This window comes from Periplaneta americana, chromosome 14, assembly GCF_040183065.1.
Source record: "Periplaneta americana isolate PAMFEO1 chromosome 14, P.americana_PAMFEO1_priV1, whole genome shotgun sequence".
In the NCBI taxonomy this organism is placed as follows: Eukaryota; Metazoa; Arthropoda; class Insecta; order Blattodea; family Blattidae; genus Periplaneta; species Periplaneta americana.
Genome location: NC_091130.1, coordinates 158,814,902 through 158,836,733, shown reverse-complemented (window position 1 = coordinate 158,836,733; position 21,832 = coordinate 158,814,902). Strand labels below are relative to the sequence as shown.

Below are 21,832 nucleotides of genomic sequence, written 5' to 3'. Positions count from 1 at the left end.
TTCGAAAGCAAATTTATCATTTTTGTAGCATATTTTAATACCAGTATACTTATATTTTTGATCGGGACGAAATTGAAATACAAACTGCTGAGCCATTTATACCCGAACCCACGCTTTCAGAAGTCGAAATTGCGATAGAAAATCTGAAAAAGTACAAGTCTCCATGTATCGATCAAATTCCAGCAGAATTAATACAAGAGGGTGGAAGTGCATTATATAGCGAAATTTATAAACTTGTGCTTGCTAGTTGGGAAAAGGAAATTGTACCAGAACAATGGAAGGAGTCCATAATCCTACCTATTTTTAAGAAGGGGGACAAAACCAACTGTGGTAACTTTCGAGGAATATCACTTTTGTTGACGTCGTACAAAATTTTGTCCAATATTCTTTTGAGAAGATTAACTCCGTACGTAGATGAAATTATTGGTGATCATCAGTGTGGTTTTCGGCGTAATAGATCGACTATTGATCAGATTTTTTGTATTCGACAGATAATGGAGAAAAAATGGGAGTATAAGAGTACAGTGCATCAGTTATTCATAGATTTCAAAAAGGCATATCGCTCTGTTAAGAGTGAAGTTTTATATGATATTCTTATTGAATCTGGTATTCCCAAGTAACTAGTTCGATTAATTAAAATGTGTCTCAGTGAAACGTACAGCAGAGTTCGTATAGGTCAGTTTCTGTCAGATGCGTTTCCAATTCACTGTGGACTGAAGCAAGGAGATGCACTATCACCTTTACTTTTTAACTTCGCTCTAGAGTATGCCATTAGTAAAGTCCAGGATAACAGAGAGGGTTTGGAATTGAACGGGTTACATCAGCTGCTTGTCTATGCGGATGACGTGAATATGTTAGGAGAAAATCCACAAACGATTAGGGAAAACATGGAAATTTTACTGGAAGCAAGTAAAGCGATCGGTTTGGAAGTAAATCCCGAAAAGACATAGTATATGATTATGTCTCGTGACCAGAATATTGTACGAAATGGAAATATAAAAATTGGAGATTTATCCTTCGAAGGGGTGGAAAAATTCAAATATTTTGGAGCAACAGTAACAAATATAAATGACACTCGGGAGGAAATTAAACGCAGAATAAATATGGGAAATGCGTGTTATTATTCAGTTGAGAAGCTTTTATCATCCAGTCTGCTGTCAAAAAATCTGAAAGTTAGAATTTATAAAACAGTTGTATTACCGGTTGTTCTGTATGGTTGTGAAACTTGGACCTTCACTCTGAGAGAGGAACATAGGTTAAGGGTGTTTGAGAATAAGGTGCTTAGGAACATATTTGGGGCTAAGAGAGATGAAGTTACAGGAGAATGGAGAAAGTTACACAACACAGAACTGCACGCATTGTATTCTTCACCTGACATAATTAGAAACATTAAATCCAGACGTTTGCGATGGGCAGGGCATGTTGCACGTATGGGCGAATCCAGAAATGCATATAGAGTGTTAGTTGGGAGGCCGGAGGGAAAAAGAGCTTTGGGGAGGCCGAGACGTAGATGGGAAGATAATATTAAAATGGATTTGAGGGAGGTGGGATATGATGATAGAAACTGGATTAATCTTGCTCAGGATAGGGACCGATGACGGGCTTATGTGAGGGCGGCAATGAACCTTCGGGTTCCTTAAAAACCATTTGTAAGTAAGTAAGTATACTTATATTTTAAAATAGAATTTATTGAAATTAATTAAATTAAATTAATTTTATATTAGTATTAAGTAATTAAGCTAATGTTAATTGGTAGAAGAAAATTCATTTTTGTTTCTTTATAATTCAAGGCTATTAGAGTTTGGATAATCTTTAACTTATTAACTAAAAAAATGTTGATACATTAATAAGATGGATGAGCCTGCCGATTCTTGCACAGTTGTTCTATATTTGGACGTATGCTGGTAAACTTAAGTCAGAGATCGTCACATACATCGAGTCGATTTCGGTAGCCTACTTTGTTTTTATTAGAGTTAGTGATGAAAATCCTTTCTCACACAGATACGTAAAAGCAAACTGAATTATAATCTCTAAAGCATCGTTGTACAGTTCACTATATTCTATTTTCATTTCTAATGCAGTCCAGAAATTAACCATAGCTTCCGCTTGGAATTTCATTTTAAGTCCGGTGTCATTAGAGAGTTCAATTAACTGTTCTCTTTCATTCAATGAAATTGTTAGTTTCAATATCTCAATGAAAGTGATCACGAACCCATGAAAATTCATCATATTTACTTGGAAAATAACTTTCAAATTGTGACGTCAGAGTTGTATTATTGATGTACGACGTACAATAAGTGCCCATTTCAATGTGCAGACGGGTGTCGGTAAAACTGTTAAGAAAGTCATAAGTACATGGAAATATTCGGTCCTCTGTTATGAATTCGGGTGGTGCCTGGTTGGATTACAGGCGCGGCGCCAGATATGCAGGGAAACATCACATTCATAGTGCTTTAAATCCCTCTTTTGTTGTTGAGAATAGAGTGGGAAGTCAGTAGACGGATAGGGTAATAAATTTCATAAAATGTCAGTACTGGGAGAAAAAGTGAAAGACGATTGCCATGTGTCATTTTCAAATTCTGAGATTTTCACTGATTGAGAGTGATACGCAATTGGTTTGACTTTTATTTTCTCTTCTGCCTTTTTTGAAGGACCACAAGGGCAGAACTCGAGGACCACAGGTGGTCCGCGGACCATAGTTTGAGAAACGCTGCTCTAGTTTATTTTCTTTCCTCTTAACTCACATTAATAGAGTGCTGTTGTTGAAATACAAATTCAATTTGAATTTAAAATAATTAAGTATTAACTTTGTGACGCCCCTTAATATGATAGCGTGGATTCGAAATGAAGTGGTCGGAACAAAGAGCCATTGAACAGTACAAACATTTTATATAGGCTGGTTTCTCACACTCTTCTGTAACACACAATGTGCACCGTTGTTGCAAGGACGTTATCAAAGTTTCTCACAGGTTTCTCCGTCACATATCCACACCTCTGCCACTCGTATATTAGCATGTCTTCGAGGACAGGTGAATGAAACAGGTGATATACAACGGAATGTAATGTCATTATGAAGCCCCTATTGTACAATGTGTCTGGGATGTTTTCACAGATAATTTTATGTTTGAAATAATCTCCTAGCCTTCGAATTACAATTTTATATTGCCTAAAACTTACAAATTAAACCAAACCCTTTAACTCTATTAAATATAGAATATAATCTAAATTTAACAGACGAAATACTGAAATCGAAAGTAAACACTGAAATGCTGAAACAATTGTCTTTACAGACAATTAATATTAGGTACCCTCCACAAAACTGGCTTCATTTATACACCGACGGATCCTTGATCTCCAGAGAACAAGGTGCCGGTGCAGGTGTTACGTGCTGTCTCTTCTCACTTTATAGATCTCTTGGGTATGGAACAACAAGTTTTGATGGAGAAATCATTGCAATAAGTGAAAGTCTCAGGAATCTTCTATGCCACATCAATAAATTTAAGAATGCAGTTATATTGCCAGACTCCAAAGCAGCTATTCTATCAATAGTCTCTAAACACACACCTTCATCTCAAACAGCAGAAATAACTAAAATGCTCTCTCAATTAATATCACTCAATAAAAGAATTGTATTCCAATGGATACAATCCCATTGTGGAATCCTGGGAAACGAGAATGCGGATGCTTTAGCAAAGAAGGGCAGCACTGCTACTTACAGACCTGTTACTAAATCTACGTATTACTCTGTGAAGAGATTTATTAAATCTACATACTTAGACTTCAACAAACAAAATTTGATAACTCAATCCCAAGGGAAAAAATGGAACTCTCTGCATCAAAATCCACAGTTAATTCCCGATTTACCACGAAAATCGTCTGTAGCTGGATTTAGATTGGCAATAGGCCATGATTGTTTGGCCAAACACCTGCATAGAATTGGAATATATCAGTCCCCTAACTGCCCATTGTGCAACCCAAACCAAGAAATGGATTCGGAACACCTCAAAACCTGTGCTTCAGTGGCTGGCCATGATAATATCTTTGAAAAATATTGGAGTGCAAGAGGTCAAATGACTTTATTGTCAAACGCCTGGCATTAGAAAACAACAACAACATATTGCCTAAAAAATATACAACCAAGGATTGCAAAAATCTTGTAGTATTTGGAGGGATAATTTGTGTTTTAATTGTCTTGCTATGTAAAGTATTGTTTACTTTTCATTAGTAAATATTTTTTTATCCAATGCCACCAGGTTGTCTTTTCGACATTTCTGGTCTTCTCTCCTGGCTGTGGCTTAGTTGTAACCCACTTCTGAGGTTGGGGCGCCTGGAAGGCGGAGTTACATTACCCCGATGATGTGATAGGATGATTATGATAATGTAGTGCCAGGAAAGGTCCTAAATCTAAACTTAACCTAAATTCCAGACCATGGACGAACACAGGAATAATCCCCTTTAAGGAAAAATTCCTGTGCTCTAACCGGGAATCGAACCCGGGACCTCATGAACTATAGCCAGAAGCTCTGACCACTAGACCATGAGGCTGGTCTCATTAGTAAATATAGTGTCATCTATCTGATCACTCCAGGAGTCCAGAAGTAGTAGTGTGTCTTTCTTAACATCTGGGAGAAATACATCTCTTAACCATCTTCTCACGTGATTTTTTTGTCAGTTTACTGGAACTACTTGCATCTACCACGACATAAAATTACTTATCTTTGTCTACACATTGTTTTACTTTAGGTACAAATTCGCCTTTGGGTTCTTCGAAGTACATGCACAGTCGTGTTCCTAGACTTCCAGCTGCATACCTATAGATTTCGACGGTGTACGAATGGGTGACAGATGCTATGGATTGCTCTATTACTCTATTAATGTGAGTTAAGAGAAAAAAGAAATATACTAGAGCAGTGATGTCAACTGATTCCCATAGCAGCAAGCGCGCGCTTTAGAGCCCAGGAGAGCCTGAGCGCTTTACAGCGGAAAGGAAAGAGACAGACGAAAGAGGTGGTATATGCCGCTTGGTCGAGCTATATTCAGGGATGGCCAGCACTGATTCAATGGATAAAGGGAACGGAACTTATTAAAACTATATCCATGTTAATTTTTAGATTTGTCTGAGAAATATAAGTGCATTATAAGAATGTAAGTTTTAATTTTAATGTTCATTTTTCACAACTTTGCTTTTTTATTCAAAAGGAATATTTTCTCAATTTTTTTTTTTACAGAGAAGTGAAATTTTCAGATATGTTTGTTTAGTAGCGTTACAGGTACTAAAAAAATGTTTTCGGAAATCTAATATATCGTAAATTGTATTAGCCTAGTGAAGATAATGTATTAAAATGTTTGAAAATATTCGCATGGAAAATGGTTGTAAGGAAATGAATTAACAAAGCAAATACTGTTACATCACAAACAAAAGATATGTGCGTATGTGTTGGTAAAACGTCAGCTATATAGCTTCAGCAGATTTCGAGATAATTTAATATTCTGATAACAGAAAGTTGCGCACCAATATCACCTAAAAGCATAATGCAATAAGAGTTTTATTATGTAATATTAGTTACAGTTAAAACATATACCTAGACAACTTTGCTTTGTACTATAATATTGTTTGGATCACTTTTATAAGGCTAAAGATACCATCAATATTAATTTCAACTTATCATGTGATATTCAGTGTCTTTCTTTGGGATAACACTTTCTTTATGAATGATGTGTTTAATTCACTTAGTACAGTATAGTTGTAGTTATTATGGAATTTCTGTGAATATTCCTTCTTTACTCTTTATTATGTTATTAACGTTTAAAACACAACTACAATATTAGGCTAAGAAATAGGTGTTAGTACTTTTGTTTTACAGACAATATAGAAAATAACAAACAGAAAAAGCCATATAAAAATAAAGACATAAAATTTCACGTTCCGTTTGAAGTTTGTGCACCACTGTTTTCTTAATCCATCAGGCTGCTTATTCCTCCTAGCATACCTAGCGCTTAATGCCCGCGCACGACGTCAACGTCAGAAAAATGCGCTTGCTTTGACATCAATGTACTAGAGCATTAATGGAAGAGCTGTGATACGGTGTGGCGGAGCTATGAGGATTCGAGTGCGCGCAAGAAGCGGCATAAGTAGCAATGATTTTCAAATCAATATATTTCGTAAACTAGGAAAAAGCGAAATGAATGACTGTCACCACGTTTCCTAACGAACGAAAAGTAACTTAAATGTGCATTTACATTAAATTCAACCTAGACGACCTGGGACGATTCCCTTGTGAGTGATACACTGACTACATCAAGATGAGGAACTCCAGTTTTTGTTTTAACTGTTTTGAAATAATAAGTCAGTGTCGGGATCTTGTGAACGGAGAGTTCATATCCGCGTTCGCCTTTTTTGCATATCGTGCGATTCCCCCCCCCCCCCCGTACCAGAGGTGTAGTAATCGTGCGCATTCTCCATTCCTCCAGTTGAAATAAAGGCAACTGATTCATTAAACAAGTTCTTCCTTTCTTCCGTGGACGTGCAACCCATACGAAGCCCTGAAACGTTTTGCATGTTTCTACGAAAACAGAAAAATACCTCACAATGCACCATATAAATTGAGAAGTCCTAACACTGAAATAGTGAAAGCATTTTTGGATAAAAAAGGACGGTCAGAGGTAAAAGACTTTACCAAAAACGCAACAAACTATTGATTTCATCGACTTTAATTTAACGAAATTTAACCAACGGTTACTTAGTTTCGTCTGTGGGATACTAGAGGACAGCTTAAGAAATAAAATAAAAAAAGAGAATCTTCGTAAATAGCTATGACAAAATAAAATGTAGTTATATTTTGACACCTTTCTGATTACCAATCAATCCTCCTTAATAAATAAGAGCTTGGTGGTAAGTAATTTTATTATCAGAGTTATCAAGTGAAGAGGATGCTAACGTGTATTTATAGGCTAATTGATGAGTTAATGACTGAATTTGGTATAATTTTCCTCTATTCAATACCTAATTCCCTCTTTACCCTTTCCTTTCCAGTCCTCTGACTGAACTCTTACTTTCTTCGACCCCGACGGCATTAGAGCATTCGAGGCCTAGGGGTTCATTTCCCTTTCCTTCCTCCTCTTTCTACTTTTCTGTTCTTAGTGCTGACCTGCTATGGCACTAAAATCGTCCTCCAGTGGCTTAAGGAAGGAAAGCTGGTGATCAACAAGATCTCCCAGCTAGGTCCAATGGACCCGTCGACCAACAGCAGGTGTGGTCCTCCAGACATTCTAGGGGTTGTGTGTGAATGAAGTAGCCACCAAAACGTTAAGATATGGTGTTCACTTAAATCGGCTGCAACTTGTTATTTAAAGATTTGTTAAATTTACATACTTAGACTTCAACAAACAAAATTTGATAACACAATCTCAAGAGAAAAAATGGAACTCTCTGCATCATAATCCACAGTTGATTCCCGATTTACCACGAAAATCGTCTGTAGCTGCATTTAGATTGGCAACAGACCTTGATTGTTTGGCCAAACACCTGCATAGAATTGGAATATATCAGTCCCCTAACTGCCCATTGTGCAACTCAAACCAAGAAATGGATTCGGAACACCTCAAAATCTGTGCTTCAGTGGCTGACCATGATAATATCTTTGAAAAATACTGGAGTGCAAGAGGTCAAATGACTTTATTGTCAAACGCCTGGCATTAGAAAACAACAACATTTATAGGCTAAACCAATTTGTAAAAAATTGACTACTTATGTACAAAAATTGCCGTGTTCTACTGGAGATATGCAGAATAATGTGCATTTTCAAATGCCATGAAATACACGGATGGTGCAGAACTGAAAAGCTGTTGCGAGAGTTGCTACAAAGGGAAGTAATCAACAGCTCTTAATTATGAAAGCGACCGGTCCCAAATTTGTGTGTTTAGTTTTGCTCGTCAATATCGTCATTAATAGAGACGTAGTGTAGTGCTACACAAGATGACAACAACCAAGGTAGAATAAGTTTATTGTGTGTTTGAATTCGCGCAAACGGAACCCTTTGTGACAGAGTATATCACAGTTTCACTTGGATGTTCGACAGCGTTGGATCGGGCGTGCAGCAAACAATTCAGTGTGGCCTCCGCGATCCCCGGACCTAACACCTTGCGACTTCTTTTTTTGTGGGACAAATTAAAGACTCCGTGTATGTCGTTCCTTTGCCAACTGACCTGAATAATCTGAGACGATGAATCGAAGCAGCAATGGAGTCAATGACAGAGGACATGCTTGCACGATTCTGAGTCTGGACAGAACTAGAGTACCGTCACCAACGAGAGTCACATTGAACACTTGTAGTGCTGGTAAAAAAACTTTGACAGTTAATGTGTTGTTTCGATCCAATAGAGTTGTTTTTAATATGTTCACTTTTGAATCAATCAATCAGTCAATCAATCAATCTTCTTAATGTATCCAGCTGTTTGCAGACAACATAAAATCCACTGTAGTCTATTCAGTTGTTGTTTTTCACGAGAAATGAGGGGTATTTTGATCGGTGTTCATTATAGATGCCTGTTGCTAGTAGCCATAGTTGGGGTGTAGTCAATATATACTGCAGGGCTGTGTCTTCTGCAACTGGTACTGATGGTTTTAATTTACTTCTTTTGTGGTTTATGGATGGACAGTATAGAAGAATGTGTTCCAGATCTTCATCATGATTATTACACCACAGACAAGTAGGATTATCAGAAATGTGAAATCGGTGTAGTGACAATGTGACCTGTTCTGGCTCTTGTTAAAAATGTTTGAACATGTCTGGGCAAGTTTTTGTACATTTCCAGGTCATTTGGTTTCTTTTGTACAGACTGTAAAATTTTACCTTGTCAGAAGAGAGCCAATTGTTGATCCATAGGTTTGTGAAATGAGATTTTACTGAAGCAAATAAATAAATATTAATTAATCACTATTAATTTTGCACCATCCTTTTTTAATCACGGTGTATGCCAGTGTTATCTTTTGTGTACGTTAGTGCTGCTGAACTTTTAAGAGTTTGAATAGATCTATAAATCCGAGGTGAGATTATTAACGCCAATATTTAGATATAGAAAGTTAACTAAATTAAGACGAACTTACTCTATCAGACTGCATATTAATATTCAATTTATGTCAGAAAACAAAGAAGTATCAGTACATATTATTTCAATCATATGCTAGGAAAGCCTACATCTTGAATTATGTGAAAGATATTTTAATGTTGTCCAACAGAGACGAGGAAAAGAGGAATCATTGGATTAGTCGTTATAGGGGCAGATCGACAGACCGATGGTAGTGATCAGTGGCGCAGCATGAAATTTTGAGCAGGGGAAGCTAACTCAAGTTGTCTTTCATGCGATATGAGAAAACGTATTAGAAAAATACAGTCTTAAAATAAATATTAGTCAATTTCAAGTCAGCATTCGAAGATAGGTTGGAACCTCGTAACACCAATAAGGCATGACCTCAAATGGTACGGAGTGAAATATGATTTCACGGTTTACACATATCTCTAACAAATAGACACGGTCATTTGTTTTTTAAATCGCACTTTTGTTCGTAAGTCAGTCTTGATAATAGAATTGTCCTAAAAAATTCAAGTAAATTGGTGTCAGAAACTGTTATTTCGCTCATTATTTATTATATCAGCCACAATCCACAGTAACACTTCAAGAGAACACAACTGACGAAAAGGGATAACTCGGAAACTAAATTATTTTCAATGTAAAAGCTAGCTTCTTGCGAGCCTTGCGACCAGGGTAGTTTAGTTAGAAAGGGATGGAAAATCTGTGGAGTAGGTTACACAGAAGAAACCAGTCTGCTTGGAAGCTGGTGTGTGCAGGCTTCTTGTTTACTGCTGCATCACGAATCATCCTGAGCTGCCGCATCACAATATTTAACGCATAAATATAAACTCTGATAAAATTAATAAATAATTTTGTTCATAAACTGCAGGTTTATTATGAAATTATTATTAACTGGGGAAGCTGAGCTTTTTAGCTTAAATTGACGCTATGGCACTGGTAGTGATGAAGGACAACAGTTCAGTTGTGATTATTCGTCTTATGTCTGACTGATGGTTCTTACTTCGGAATGCTGTCTTCTCTACTGGCACTGGCTCCAGAGGTGCAATCCACTCCTCTTGCACTTTCTCCAACTCGGGCTGGCAGTGGCAGTATAGTTGTGGCGGCTGGTAACACGTCACAAAGTGCTGCTGACAGGCACAGCGGGGTGGTTCTGCAACAGAAATTCCACATCCCTGCTGACATTCGCTGACTTGTTATCTTCATCCCACTATCTATCCATTACCACTACATTACCATCGTGTGCGGTTGGAATATCTTTTTCAATTCAAAGGAATCGTTAAACACATTACTACCGTGGCTTATTTTTGAACGTCCCGCGCCGTGGCGTCGTGGTCTAAGGGTACGTACACGTTGGAGCAACGATAAACGATAAAAGAAATGAGTTAGCGACGCTTTGGTATTATCAAAGAATCAAGTGTTCATATCGGAGCAACGAGGTCACGGGAAGGGAACATTTTGATTTATCAGTAGAAGATATTCTATACATCCACTCAATGGAATAAGATATATAGGAAACATCAGCTGCCAAGTTCAAGGTTAATGTAACTTAAATACGTACAAAATTAAACCCGTTTCTCATCCCAAAGATAGTATGAATTCGTTGTGTTGTGATTGGTTCTTGTGATCACATAACATATGACCAATAAATACACAACTGTTCAATTTGCCAATATCTACAATAATTAATTTAATACGCCGAAATAATAATAAATCGATTAATATTCGGATATATTGATAACCACCGCTAATTATACAGATTAATATTATCTTAGTCAGAGATCATATGAACGACAAGAGCGAAGAAAATGGAACTTATCTTTTTCGTCGCTTTTATCGTGTATCTTCGCTTTTATCGTTACTCCAATATGCACACCTCAATAACAATGCATGCTTCAATTCTCTCTGATATAGCATCGCTGCTTCTTTTATCGTTTATCGTCGCTCCAACGTGTACGTACCCTAAGGCATCTGCCTAGGACTCGCGTTACGGAATGCGCGCTGGTTCGGTTCCTCATGGGGGAAGAAATTTTCTCATGAAATTTCGGCCAGTGTATGGGGCCGGTGCCCACCCAGCATCGTGATGCACTTGGGGAGCTACGATAGGTAGCGAAATCCGGTTGCGAATACCAGCTATAACGACTGGGGGGATCATCGTCCTAACCACACGATACCTCCATTCTGGTTGGATGATCGTCCACCTCTGCTTCGGCATGTGGGCGTGAGGCCAGCAGTCGGCTGGTCGGTCTAGGCCCTTCACGGGCTGTAGCGCCACGGATTATTATTATTATTATTATTATTATTATTATTATTATTATTATTATTATTGGTAGATCAGATGGCTACGGACTGGAAGGTCCGGGGTTCGATCCCAGGTCGTGACAGGATTTTTTCTCGTTGCCAAACTTTCAGAACGGCCCCGAGGTTCACTCAGCCTCCTATAAAATTGAGTACTGGGTCTTTCCCGGGGGTAAAAGGCGGTCAGAGCGTGGTGCCGACCTCACCACCTCATCCTAGTGCCGAGGTCATGGAAAGCATGGGGCTCTACCTCCATGCCCCCTAAGTGCCTTCATGGCATGTTACGGGGATACCTTTACCTTTTTACCTTTATTATTATTATTATTATTATTATTATTATTATTATTATTATTATTATTATTTAACTAGCTACAAAGTATTACTGTATTCTCAGCTACAGAATTTAAAGATTTGTTATTCATTTGTATTGAGGTGTTCATTGATCTTTGAAATGATCTTTTGTAAAAGATCGCATGACTTGGGATTTTGAGAACTTTTATAAATTCTTGTTGTCTCTAATTTCCAAATGTATATAGTCCATAATTATTATTAGCACCAGGAAGATACTCGTAGATCATCGCTCGATAGGGGACTGAGGGCGTAAAGTATTTATACAGGGTATGTAAAAAGTGCCGTAGCGCATAATTACAGTTAAAATTGAGTGAGGGGAATTGGAACAAAAATCTCAGACATGTCAAACCTTGCATTTAGAAATGGATACTGCTTTTATAGAAACAAATTAATGTTTTTGCGATCTTTGTTGTGCGAATTATGGCGTCATTGAGAGCATTTATAAATGTCAGCCTATAGATTTTTTAAATAAATAATCTCAAAGAGCTTACTTTTATGTATTAATTCATTTGTTTTGTATAAAAACACAATGCTACGGTTACTATAGTAACGATTTAATTGCTGGTGCATTTCGTTAGTCATTGTGTTATGAAAACAGTTTTATTGACGAAATCGACATGAAACTAGATGCTAACAGGAAATGATCTTTGTGCGAGATCGTGCGTATTTGCTTGCTTTCCGCACAAAACCAATACGCGGTAAGTGTGAAATACCACATTCAGTATTCCCAACCTAACACACATAACAATTTCCCTCTTTTTACCGCTTAAGCGCCATATTCATTTTACTGCTTTAGGCTTTTAACATATTATTTTTAGAGACGTTTAACATAGTAATAATTATAAATTGGAAACTTATCACTGCAATTTCACCTAAATTGCAATGTTAATTATTGTTTTTAAATATTTGCAAAAATTAAGTAAAGTCTACTACTCCACGAAACTTATTGCATTCCTGATACAAGTAACATTAAGGAAGCCGTGAAAAAATTAACAAGATTCCAGATGCCGATGTTATTACTGCAATATGTTATATAAATAATATTGTTAAAATATTAAAATGAAAAATAAATCATTACATAACCTTACCGTTTGTTTTAAGTTCGCATTTATAGACTGGGGGAAAAAAAAGACAGATGTATATCACGGCCTGCTGGAATATAGTAAACACAGAAAACATTTTATAGCAACAATGTTGAAGATAGATATTTTAGTTTTTAAAAGTTGCCGTCATTGAACAGAAACGAAGATGGAGGTTTCATTGCAACTAATTAGAAATTCCTCTTTCAGATATGTAATAAACGATCTTCGCACAAAATAATGTACGATACACGAGCGGTATGTTTGTTTTCATGTTCTCAGAAATTAAAAAAGCTCAACTACGTTTCGCTTTTTCAATCTTTTCCTCGACCATGAAAACGTCAACATACCGCTCTTGTAACGTATATTACTATTTTATGTCTCTGTAATGTCCATGTTCCCTGGATTTCGGTTCTGTGTATTCTACTGAGTTTCGTTAAAAAGTGTGCATACCTCTGTCACCAAACCCTATCATCACCAAGATCTCATTTCCAAAAAAATAAGCGCTAATGAGCCCCATCGAGCTTGAAGATCCATTTAGTCTTCAATCGGACTTACCGATACACGCGTACACGACGCTCGCACGACCGGCGTGACACGCACAGCAGTTGTGGTAGTGACAGTCCATGACGGGGAACTGCATGCCTGACTCAACGCATTCACCTGTGGCAGAGAAAAGATTATTGCTGAGCGTGAAAGTGAAGATAATAATAATAATAATAATAATAATAATAATAATAATAATAATAATAATAATAATGATAATGACTAGGGAGCGGATTCCTATGTAAGTAAATATTCTTTTTGCGTGTGATAAAACACAATTAACAAAGTTAAAAATTCCGAACATGAAGTTTCAAGTTTAAAAATCGAATTTTATTTCACATAAAAACACATATTTTCACAAAAAATTATGTAAATACATATTTTCAGGAAATCTATTATAAACACATAAATCTTGGAGTTTTTTACTTAAATAATTTTTTACAAGAACTTTTAAATATTTTAAAACTAAATCAATTATGTCACTCAGAAGTACGTTATCTTTTTTAAGAATTCTTGGTTGCTTCGTGTTTCTAAGCGCTGTGTGGTGTATCCGTGATCCATTTTCGTAATAGTATCGCCTCAAGTTCTCAGAACTGCTAGGCAGCATATCAGTGTTATTATTAGAGAATAAATTAACATGGACAAGGAGGAGAGATCTTTTAACACAAAATTAGGAATGTTTATTGTTGCTGAAGATGATTTCATTCCGCGCTTTGTTTGTGAAACACAACAGATAAGAGCTCGGGTATGAACATTATTTAATTTAAACAAATCTCTCTCTCATGTCTATCAAGTAAGGCAATATATCTTGTTGTGATTCCCTGTTATCGGGCTTCGTCAATCGATATCCTTCAAGATATACTGAAAGATGGTTATTTAAAAAAAACGATTTGGCTTTCCTATTAGCAAATTTAAGCTTTTTGTGTGACACCATAAAAACTCGAAACGTCCGAAAACCTTTTGTCTGAAACAGGGAGGTGCGTGCCGTGGAAATTAAACTTGACTCGCTACCAGGTTCAGAAGCACAATTACTAAGGGAGAAATTCCAGAATGTGTTTGGGAAAAACAGTGGATATAAAAAATGTGTAAAGTTGGTCAAGTATTGGAGGATGTGCCTGTAGATGAAATTGACGTTATTCAGAGATAATCGGCATGCATTTGTGATGGAGATGACCTTTGCTGTTCACTGCAATTCTCGGCCAACTACTAGCATTCAAGTGTGGTTGGTGAGTACCTAGTAACATTTTTTTTCAAGCTAAGTAAGGTATTTTTGTCATATTAAAAAAAAATATTTTTTTAGGAAATATTTTCGTACTTTTCAGCACATAAAAATAAATATATTTAAATTTTTAGCACATAAAAGGCTGATCCCTAATAATGACATTATGACATGAAACAGGAAAGATATCAGCTACAAAAAACAGTCTAAATCACAAGTCTAAGTCACACTAAGATGAGCTTGCAAACCTCTAATACATTAGATTAGAACTCACTGGGCTACATTGGAATTGTTGTTGTTCCAATGCATAGGCACTTGAAATGAAGTCATTTGCCGTCTCGCACTCCGATGTCTTTCGATGTGTTCTATGTTCATCTCTTCATTTGACTCACACACTACACAGATGGATGTACGGGAAATGACTGTCCTGGGCAAGTGGCTTGCCAGACAATCCTGACCTGTTGTCAGCCTCAACAGCGCAACAGCAGATTTCGTGGGCAATGGCGTAGGCACAATTACAGGAAATAAGTTTTAAAGAAACTTTTGTTATGTAACATTTTTCATGAAAATCAATAATAAGGGAGATATTTCGATTTATTTAATTCAGCCCCCTTTATAACCCCCCCTTTAAATAAAGTATTTTGAATGGCATATAGCCTAAAATCTAAGTTACAACAAACTTAATTTATATTCCAATTTTCATATAAATCGGTTCAGCCATTATCGCGTGAAAAGGTAACAAACATACAAACAGACAGACAGACAAAAATTTCAAAAAAACGATTTTTGTTTTCAGGGAGGTTAATTATATATGTTAGGGCCAATTATTTTTGGAAAATCGAAAATTACTAGAAATTTTTCGGCTACAGATTTATTATTAGTATAGATTATGTTATCCATATAGAGTGTTAGTTGGGAGGCCGGAGGGAAAAAGACCTTTGGGGAGGCCGAGACGTAGATGGGAAGATAATATTAAAATGGGTTTGAGGGAGGTGGGATATGATGATAGAGACTGGATTAATCTTGCTCAGGATAGGGACCGATGGCGGGCTTATGTGAGGGCGGCAATGAACCTCCGGGTTCCTTAAAAGCCAGTAAGTAAGTAAGTATAGATTATGTTACAATATATTTATTAATATTATGTTCTAATGGAACTTATTCATGAATTTCGTTATAAAATCTTTGCAACATAATTTTTAACAAATTTTAACTTGTGTTTAATTTTCCATATTAAAAAATGCTATATATATATATATTTGTAATGATGGATAAGACTCTTTACATAACAGGAAAAATCCGTGGAAACAAAATATATTGGAATAGGCTATATGTAATTTCTTTTTAAAAAGTTAAAGGAGGTTTAAAACCGGTAACCCCCCTCCCTTGCGTACGCCCCTGATCTCGGGGTTAGTCAATAAAATCTTCCACGTTTTATCGTTTGCTCCATCCGAATTTTGTTATTTTCAGGCAGATCTGAGTTTACTTTTGATTAGTTGTTTTACAAAACAAAATGGAATCCATTATTAGATAGTTGTCAAATTTCAGTGACCTTTTAGCCAAAGTCTGGTATTTCATTTCCCTTTAAATCAGAATGGAAAGGAATTCACTGCGAACGAATGTTTTTTTAAGGTAATACATCATTTTTCTGTAATCCTGAATTTTAGCCCCTTTTCTAGACTGTTGTGAAATTTTATGTAGCTTATATGACTGCCCCTGAATCTAATAATACGACAGCGCTTTGGATTTCTTTTTTTTTTTTTTTTTTTGCAAAGATATGTAAATAGTGCGCAGTAACTTCTTCAAAATTTGTTGTATATTTTCCTACAGAACGGTAAAATGAAAATAGAGGACATGTTCCTGTTCCTCTTGAACGTGATGTAGAGATCTATCTATATTTATACGGTCTTACTAATAAAAACTCTATATACAGACATTTAACTGTCTTATAACTTATACAATGAATAGCTCGTTTATAAGTCGTGTGTAAATTCCTTACTAATAATCACTACATACGTCGTGTATAACAGTATAACTGTTACACAGCTACGTCATAGTTTACTGGATCCGGTAGAGCGCTCTAGTGTGGCGTGTTAAATATCGATAGTACAACTAGCTCTAATCGATTACCACACTACATTTTGGTCAAAGAGTTCAAGATACAGCAATATTATTCTAATAATTCTATGATCTTTGGTTTGTTCTTCTTTGGTTACTAGGCAACCGTCATCATATAATGACAGTCGATACGAACAGCTGTTAGAGGGGCGGCCATTTTTTCTCTATATACAACGCTTAAACAAGGGGTTTCGTGTATATAACTACTGCAAAGCAATTCCCATTGTATAGTTACAGGCTGTTTATACGTCCATAGCTTATTCAAGGTTTATTAGTAACGTTCTCTGTCTCAACTCTGCATAAGTCTCGTATAAAAACTATACACGGTTTATTAGTAAGACTGATAGAATATAATAGGTAATACATGGGCAATAGCAACAGGCATCTATAATGAACACCGATCAAAATACCCCTCACTTCTCGTGAAAAACAACAACTGAATAGACTACAGTGGACTTTAGTGGACTTTATGTTGTCGGCAAACAGCTGGATACATTAAGAAGATTGACTGATACGTGGGCAATACCTGCTTCTCTGTAGAAATGCAAAATGTGGACAGACAAATGAAGAAACAAATTATATTTTTAAAAGAAAACAGCCACATGCAGTACATACATGGCAGGACGACTAACTGCGGCCGGAACGGGTCATGACCAAGGTTGCCAGATGTCCCGATTTGGCGGAACATGTCCAGATTGTCATATAAAAGTCCCGAGTCCCGCTTCGATTCGAGACGGGACGCAAAAAGTCCCTCCTTTACAGAATTAACATCACTCGAATAATTCTATCGTTACGTAGAACTATTTTCTTCTTACTTACTTACTTACTGGCTTTTAAGGAACCCGGAGGTTCATTGCCGCCCTCACATAAGCCCGCCATCGGTCCCTATCCTGAGCAAGATTAATCCAGTCTCTATCATCATATCCCACCTCCCTCAAATCCATTTTAATATTATCTTCCCATCTACGTCTCGGCCTCCCTAAAGGTATTTTTCCCTCCGGCCTCCCAACTAACACTCTATATGCATTTCTGGATTCGTCCATACGTGCTACATGCCCTGCCCATCTCAAACGTCTGGATTTAATATTCCTAATTATGACAGGTGAAGAATACAATGCGTGCAGTTCTGTGTTGTGTAACTTTCTCCATTCTCCTGTAACTTCACCCCTCTTAGCCCCAAATATTTTCCTAAGCACCTTATTCTCAAACACCCTTAATCTCTGTTCCTCTCTCAAAGTGAGAGTCCACGTTTCACAACCATACAGAACAACCGGTAATATAACTGTTTTATAAATTCTAACTTTCAGATTTTTCGACAGCAGACTGCATGATAAAAGTTTCTCAACCGAATAATAACAGGCATTTCCCATATTTATTCTGCGTTTAATTTCCTCCCGAGTGTCATTTATATTTGTTACTGTTGCTCCCAGATATTTCAACTTCTCCACCTCTTCAAAAGATAAATCTCCAATTCTTATATTTCCATTTCGTACAATATTCTCGTCACGAGACATAATCATATACTTTGTCTTTTCGGGATTTACTTCCAAACTTATTTCTTTACCTGCTTCCAGTAAAATTCCCGTGTTTTCCCTAATCGTTTGTGGATTTTCTCCTAACATATTCACGTCATCCGCATAGACAAGCAGCTGATGTAACCCGTTCAATTCCAAATCCTCTATTTGATCATGTAATTTTTGTAATTGTTTTCTCTGATAATTATATCAGTCACTTTAGATATACATTACCAGCATAATCTAGAAACTAAAATACATCTATAGGATTAACAACTACGTAGCCTACTGGTATGTATCAAATAGTAAATTATTATGATTTACTTCCATAACTAGTATAATACATTATCTTCAAGCCGTGCTCATTATTTCAGAGGCGCACTACATTGAAGCTTTTCTAAGAATTGTAGAAACACTATCTGTTCTTTGGTACACGATAGCAGAACCTGGAAATTTCTAAAGCAATGTGAGAGAGAGCTAACATCAGCAGAGATGTTCATGGAAAAAATAGCAGGCTACTTCTAGAGATAAGAAAAGATGCGCACACTTAACTATGAATATATCAAATAATATTGATTGAACTGATTTTATATATGCACACTAATGTACACTACCAAAACAAATTACAACAGTACAAAGCCTTTTGATGGGAATCTGTAGGACTTACAAGCTATAGACGGGAAGGTTAACAGACCATGTTAGGCTTTGTAGAAGGTGAGGAAGGTAGTCTTCGTAAGAAATGTCGCATTCTTAACAAATCTATCATTTCCTCGAAGTATGCAGAATAAGAAACATTTTATTCTTTAACTAGACCACACAACATGAGCTTTGCATTCAGGTTATATAGGTATGAAATAATGAAACTTACAGTTACTATAGAAATGTTAAATATTTGCGTTTCAAAGAAGTACATAACCTCACTGATGGCTACAAAACAATATGAATGCACACGATTTCACATTACAAAACTTTCTATAATACTCGTGAATGCTAGTATTTAAGTACTGGTAATGAATTAAATGGTGTAATTTAATAATTATGTAATCAATTCAGTAGTACTTACGGTTTATTTTTGTGGTTTTGTTTTAAAAGCTTTTTCTTCGCTATCATTACCTACTGAGACAACAATGTAAACAAGAATTTCTCATTTTACGAGTGAACTTTTACGCATGCAATTATTAATAATGAAAAGTGCATTCACACTTCAAAGAAAATAGTTGTAAATACAAACCCAAAATAAAAGGCTTGTACGAATGCTATTATTTACTTTACACAGTTACTAATAGAGTAAAATCTCTATCTATGTAAAGTTGTGTCATTTATTTTGTTCGCCATCACATTATTCCAAGTAACTATTTGCAATCTAATTATCATAGGTAATATCTCTCGAGTTGTATGCATTATATTGAATTTTAAGATGACATATCAACAATTTGTTGAATATCTATCCAAGGATGATCAAAGAGCTCTACTAAAATATTGTCAAAATAATCAGAAATATAGCATTAAATTTAAAAGGAACGCAAAATGAGGCGTTCAGAAGTCAACATGATTAACTCCTTTTCCAAAGATTTTGAGATATTCAAGGTTAAACTTAAACACACACTATTAATTCTGTGATGTAGTCGAGAAGAATACTGCAGTCTGTGGGCTTTTTACTGAACTATGGAGCAAATCACATTGACCACTGAAAATATGGTCAATTTAAGGGGAGAGGATGGTATTTTTTAAAACTTTTTTCCTATTTGGTGTAAAATATTAATTTTTTGTATGTAGAGAGCTCATAGCTGTAGCAACTCAACCAAAAATACATATTTTGAAAAAAAAAATTATTTGGGGGCCCAGATTTGAAAAAAATATACCCAATGCAGGATTTTACTAAAACCGATATACCAAAACCATTTTTAAAGATAGATTCACCCGTTTTTGCAATGTACTTGCAAAAGCATGCTCTACAAACTGTCAGTAACAGGATTTTGATATGAGACCCTACGTTTGTAAAATAATTAAAATTTAATAACACTTTTCTGAATTCCTTTCTTGCAAACAAACGGACGTAATTTTAAAATGAAATCAATTAACAAAATTCTGTTACAGAGAAAATTTTCCTAATAGTCTAAAGAATGTGTGTTCTAAATTTCATGCATGTATCTTTAATAGTTCAGAAGTTATATCCATTTTTGTCTGGCAATGAAGTAAAAAAATGAAGTTACCGTAAACCGATAAAAGGGGTCGAGTGATTTAAAAATCCATAGCGCAGGAAGTTTAACAATGGCGTCTCAACATCCGATAAGGGCACAAATTCCCACAATTATGCTATGCATTCCACACAAATCACAGAGTATTTTAAAGTTAGCAACTTAAACATCATATTTAATGGTAATATAATAATTGTTGTCTTCTCTTTATTATTTATTTATTCAGTTATTATTATTCTCAAAGTAGTCTTATTCAAATAAATTCAATTGGGCATGGTTCCATTTCAATTAGCCTACATCTAGCGTTTATAAACAAATGAAGTGAGCCTCAGAACAAAGATAACACACAGGAAATAAGGGTCGTATTCATAAACAAGGCTGTGGATGAAGATTTTCCGAAGTCTCGTTTATGTATACGACTCGTAAGTAAATTTTAGTGTGGGAGTAGAAAAAGTTTATTGCGTTTAAAAATTTTATTCATACTTAAAATTAGTACACTTATAATATAAGAATGCAATGACTGTCGATAGTACAGAATGTGTGTTGAAACCAGAATGATTCGCACTTGTAAAGCACTGACGTTCGTCTATTGGAGATCAATAGCAAAGAGCAGGAGTATACGATCGCATGTACGATAAGTAGGAGTGGTTGTCGCTCAGACACTGGGTGTTGTTTCCGAGGTCTGTCCCTGGAATGAGGTCTTCATTTGGGGCAATTCCTTGCGCCGCCATCTGGTCTCGAACCTGAAAGAAACCACAAACTCAGTTGCTAGGTTACCGACGATGCACTGGAGTGATATAAATTATCTACCACTAAAATGGCCCGTAGCATATTTCATTTTGTAATGCAGCTTATCTTAATATCGATGATGTTTTGTAAAAAGGGTGCTATCAACAAAATCAGAAGACCTAAAAAATGTTTAAAAATTTATTCTATAAAATACTTTGTGCGAGATCGTGCGTATTTGCTTGCTTTCCGCACAGAGCCAATATGCGGTAAGTGTGAAATACCACATTCAGTATTCCCAACGTAACACACATAACAATTTCCCTCTTCTTACCGCTTAAGCGCCATATTCATTTAACTGCTTTAGGCTTTTAACATATTATTTTTAGAGACGTTTAACATAGTAACAATTATAAATTGGAAACTTACCACTGCAATTTCACCTAAATTGCAATGTTAATTATTGTTTTTAAATATTTGCAAAAATTAAGTAAACTCTACAACACCACAAACGTTACTGCATTTGTAATGCAAGTAACATTAAGGAAGCCGTGAAAAAATCAAGACTCCAGATGCCGATGTTATTACTGCAATATGTTATATAAATAATATTGTTAAAATATTAAAATGAAAAATAAATAATTACATAATCTTACCGTTTGTTTTAAGTTCGCATTTATAGACGGGGGCAAAAAA

General features: G+C 35.9%; 1 protein-coding gene and 1 long non-coding RNA gene across 2 annotated transcripts in view; one reads left to right on the top strand and one right to left on the bottom strand.

Annotated features, from left to right (window-relative positions):
* The window catches only part of LOC138713923 (uncharacterized), a 130,234-nt gene that overhangs the window by 104,073 nt on the left and 4,329 nt on the right, over positions 1 to 21,832 (top strand). The window lies entirely within an intron of this gene.
* Positions 20,854 to 21,832, bottom strand: part of LOC138713922 (dipeptidase 1-like) — a 97,272-nt gene continuing 96,293 nt past the window's right edge. Inside the window, exon 12 of the mRNA XM_069846460.1 lies at positions 20,854 to 21,153. Coding sequence (XP_069702561.1) covers positions 21,007 to 21,153 — 147 coding nt within the window. The 3' untranslated portion in view covers positions 20,854 to 21,006. The remainder of the gene's footprint in view (positions 21,154 to 21,832) is intronic.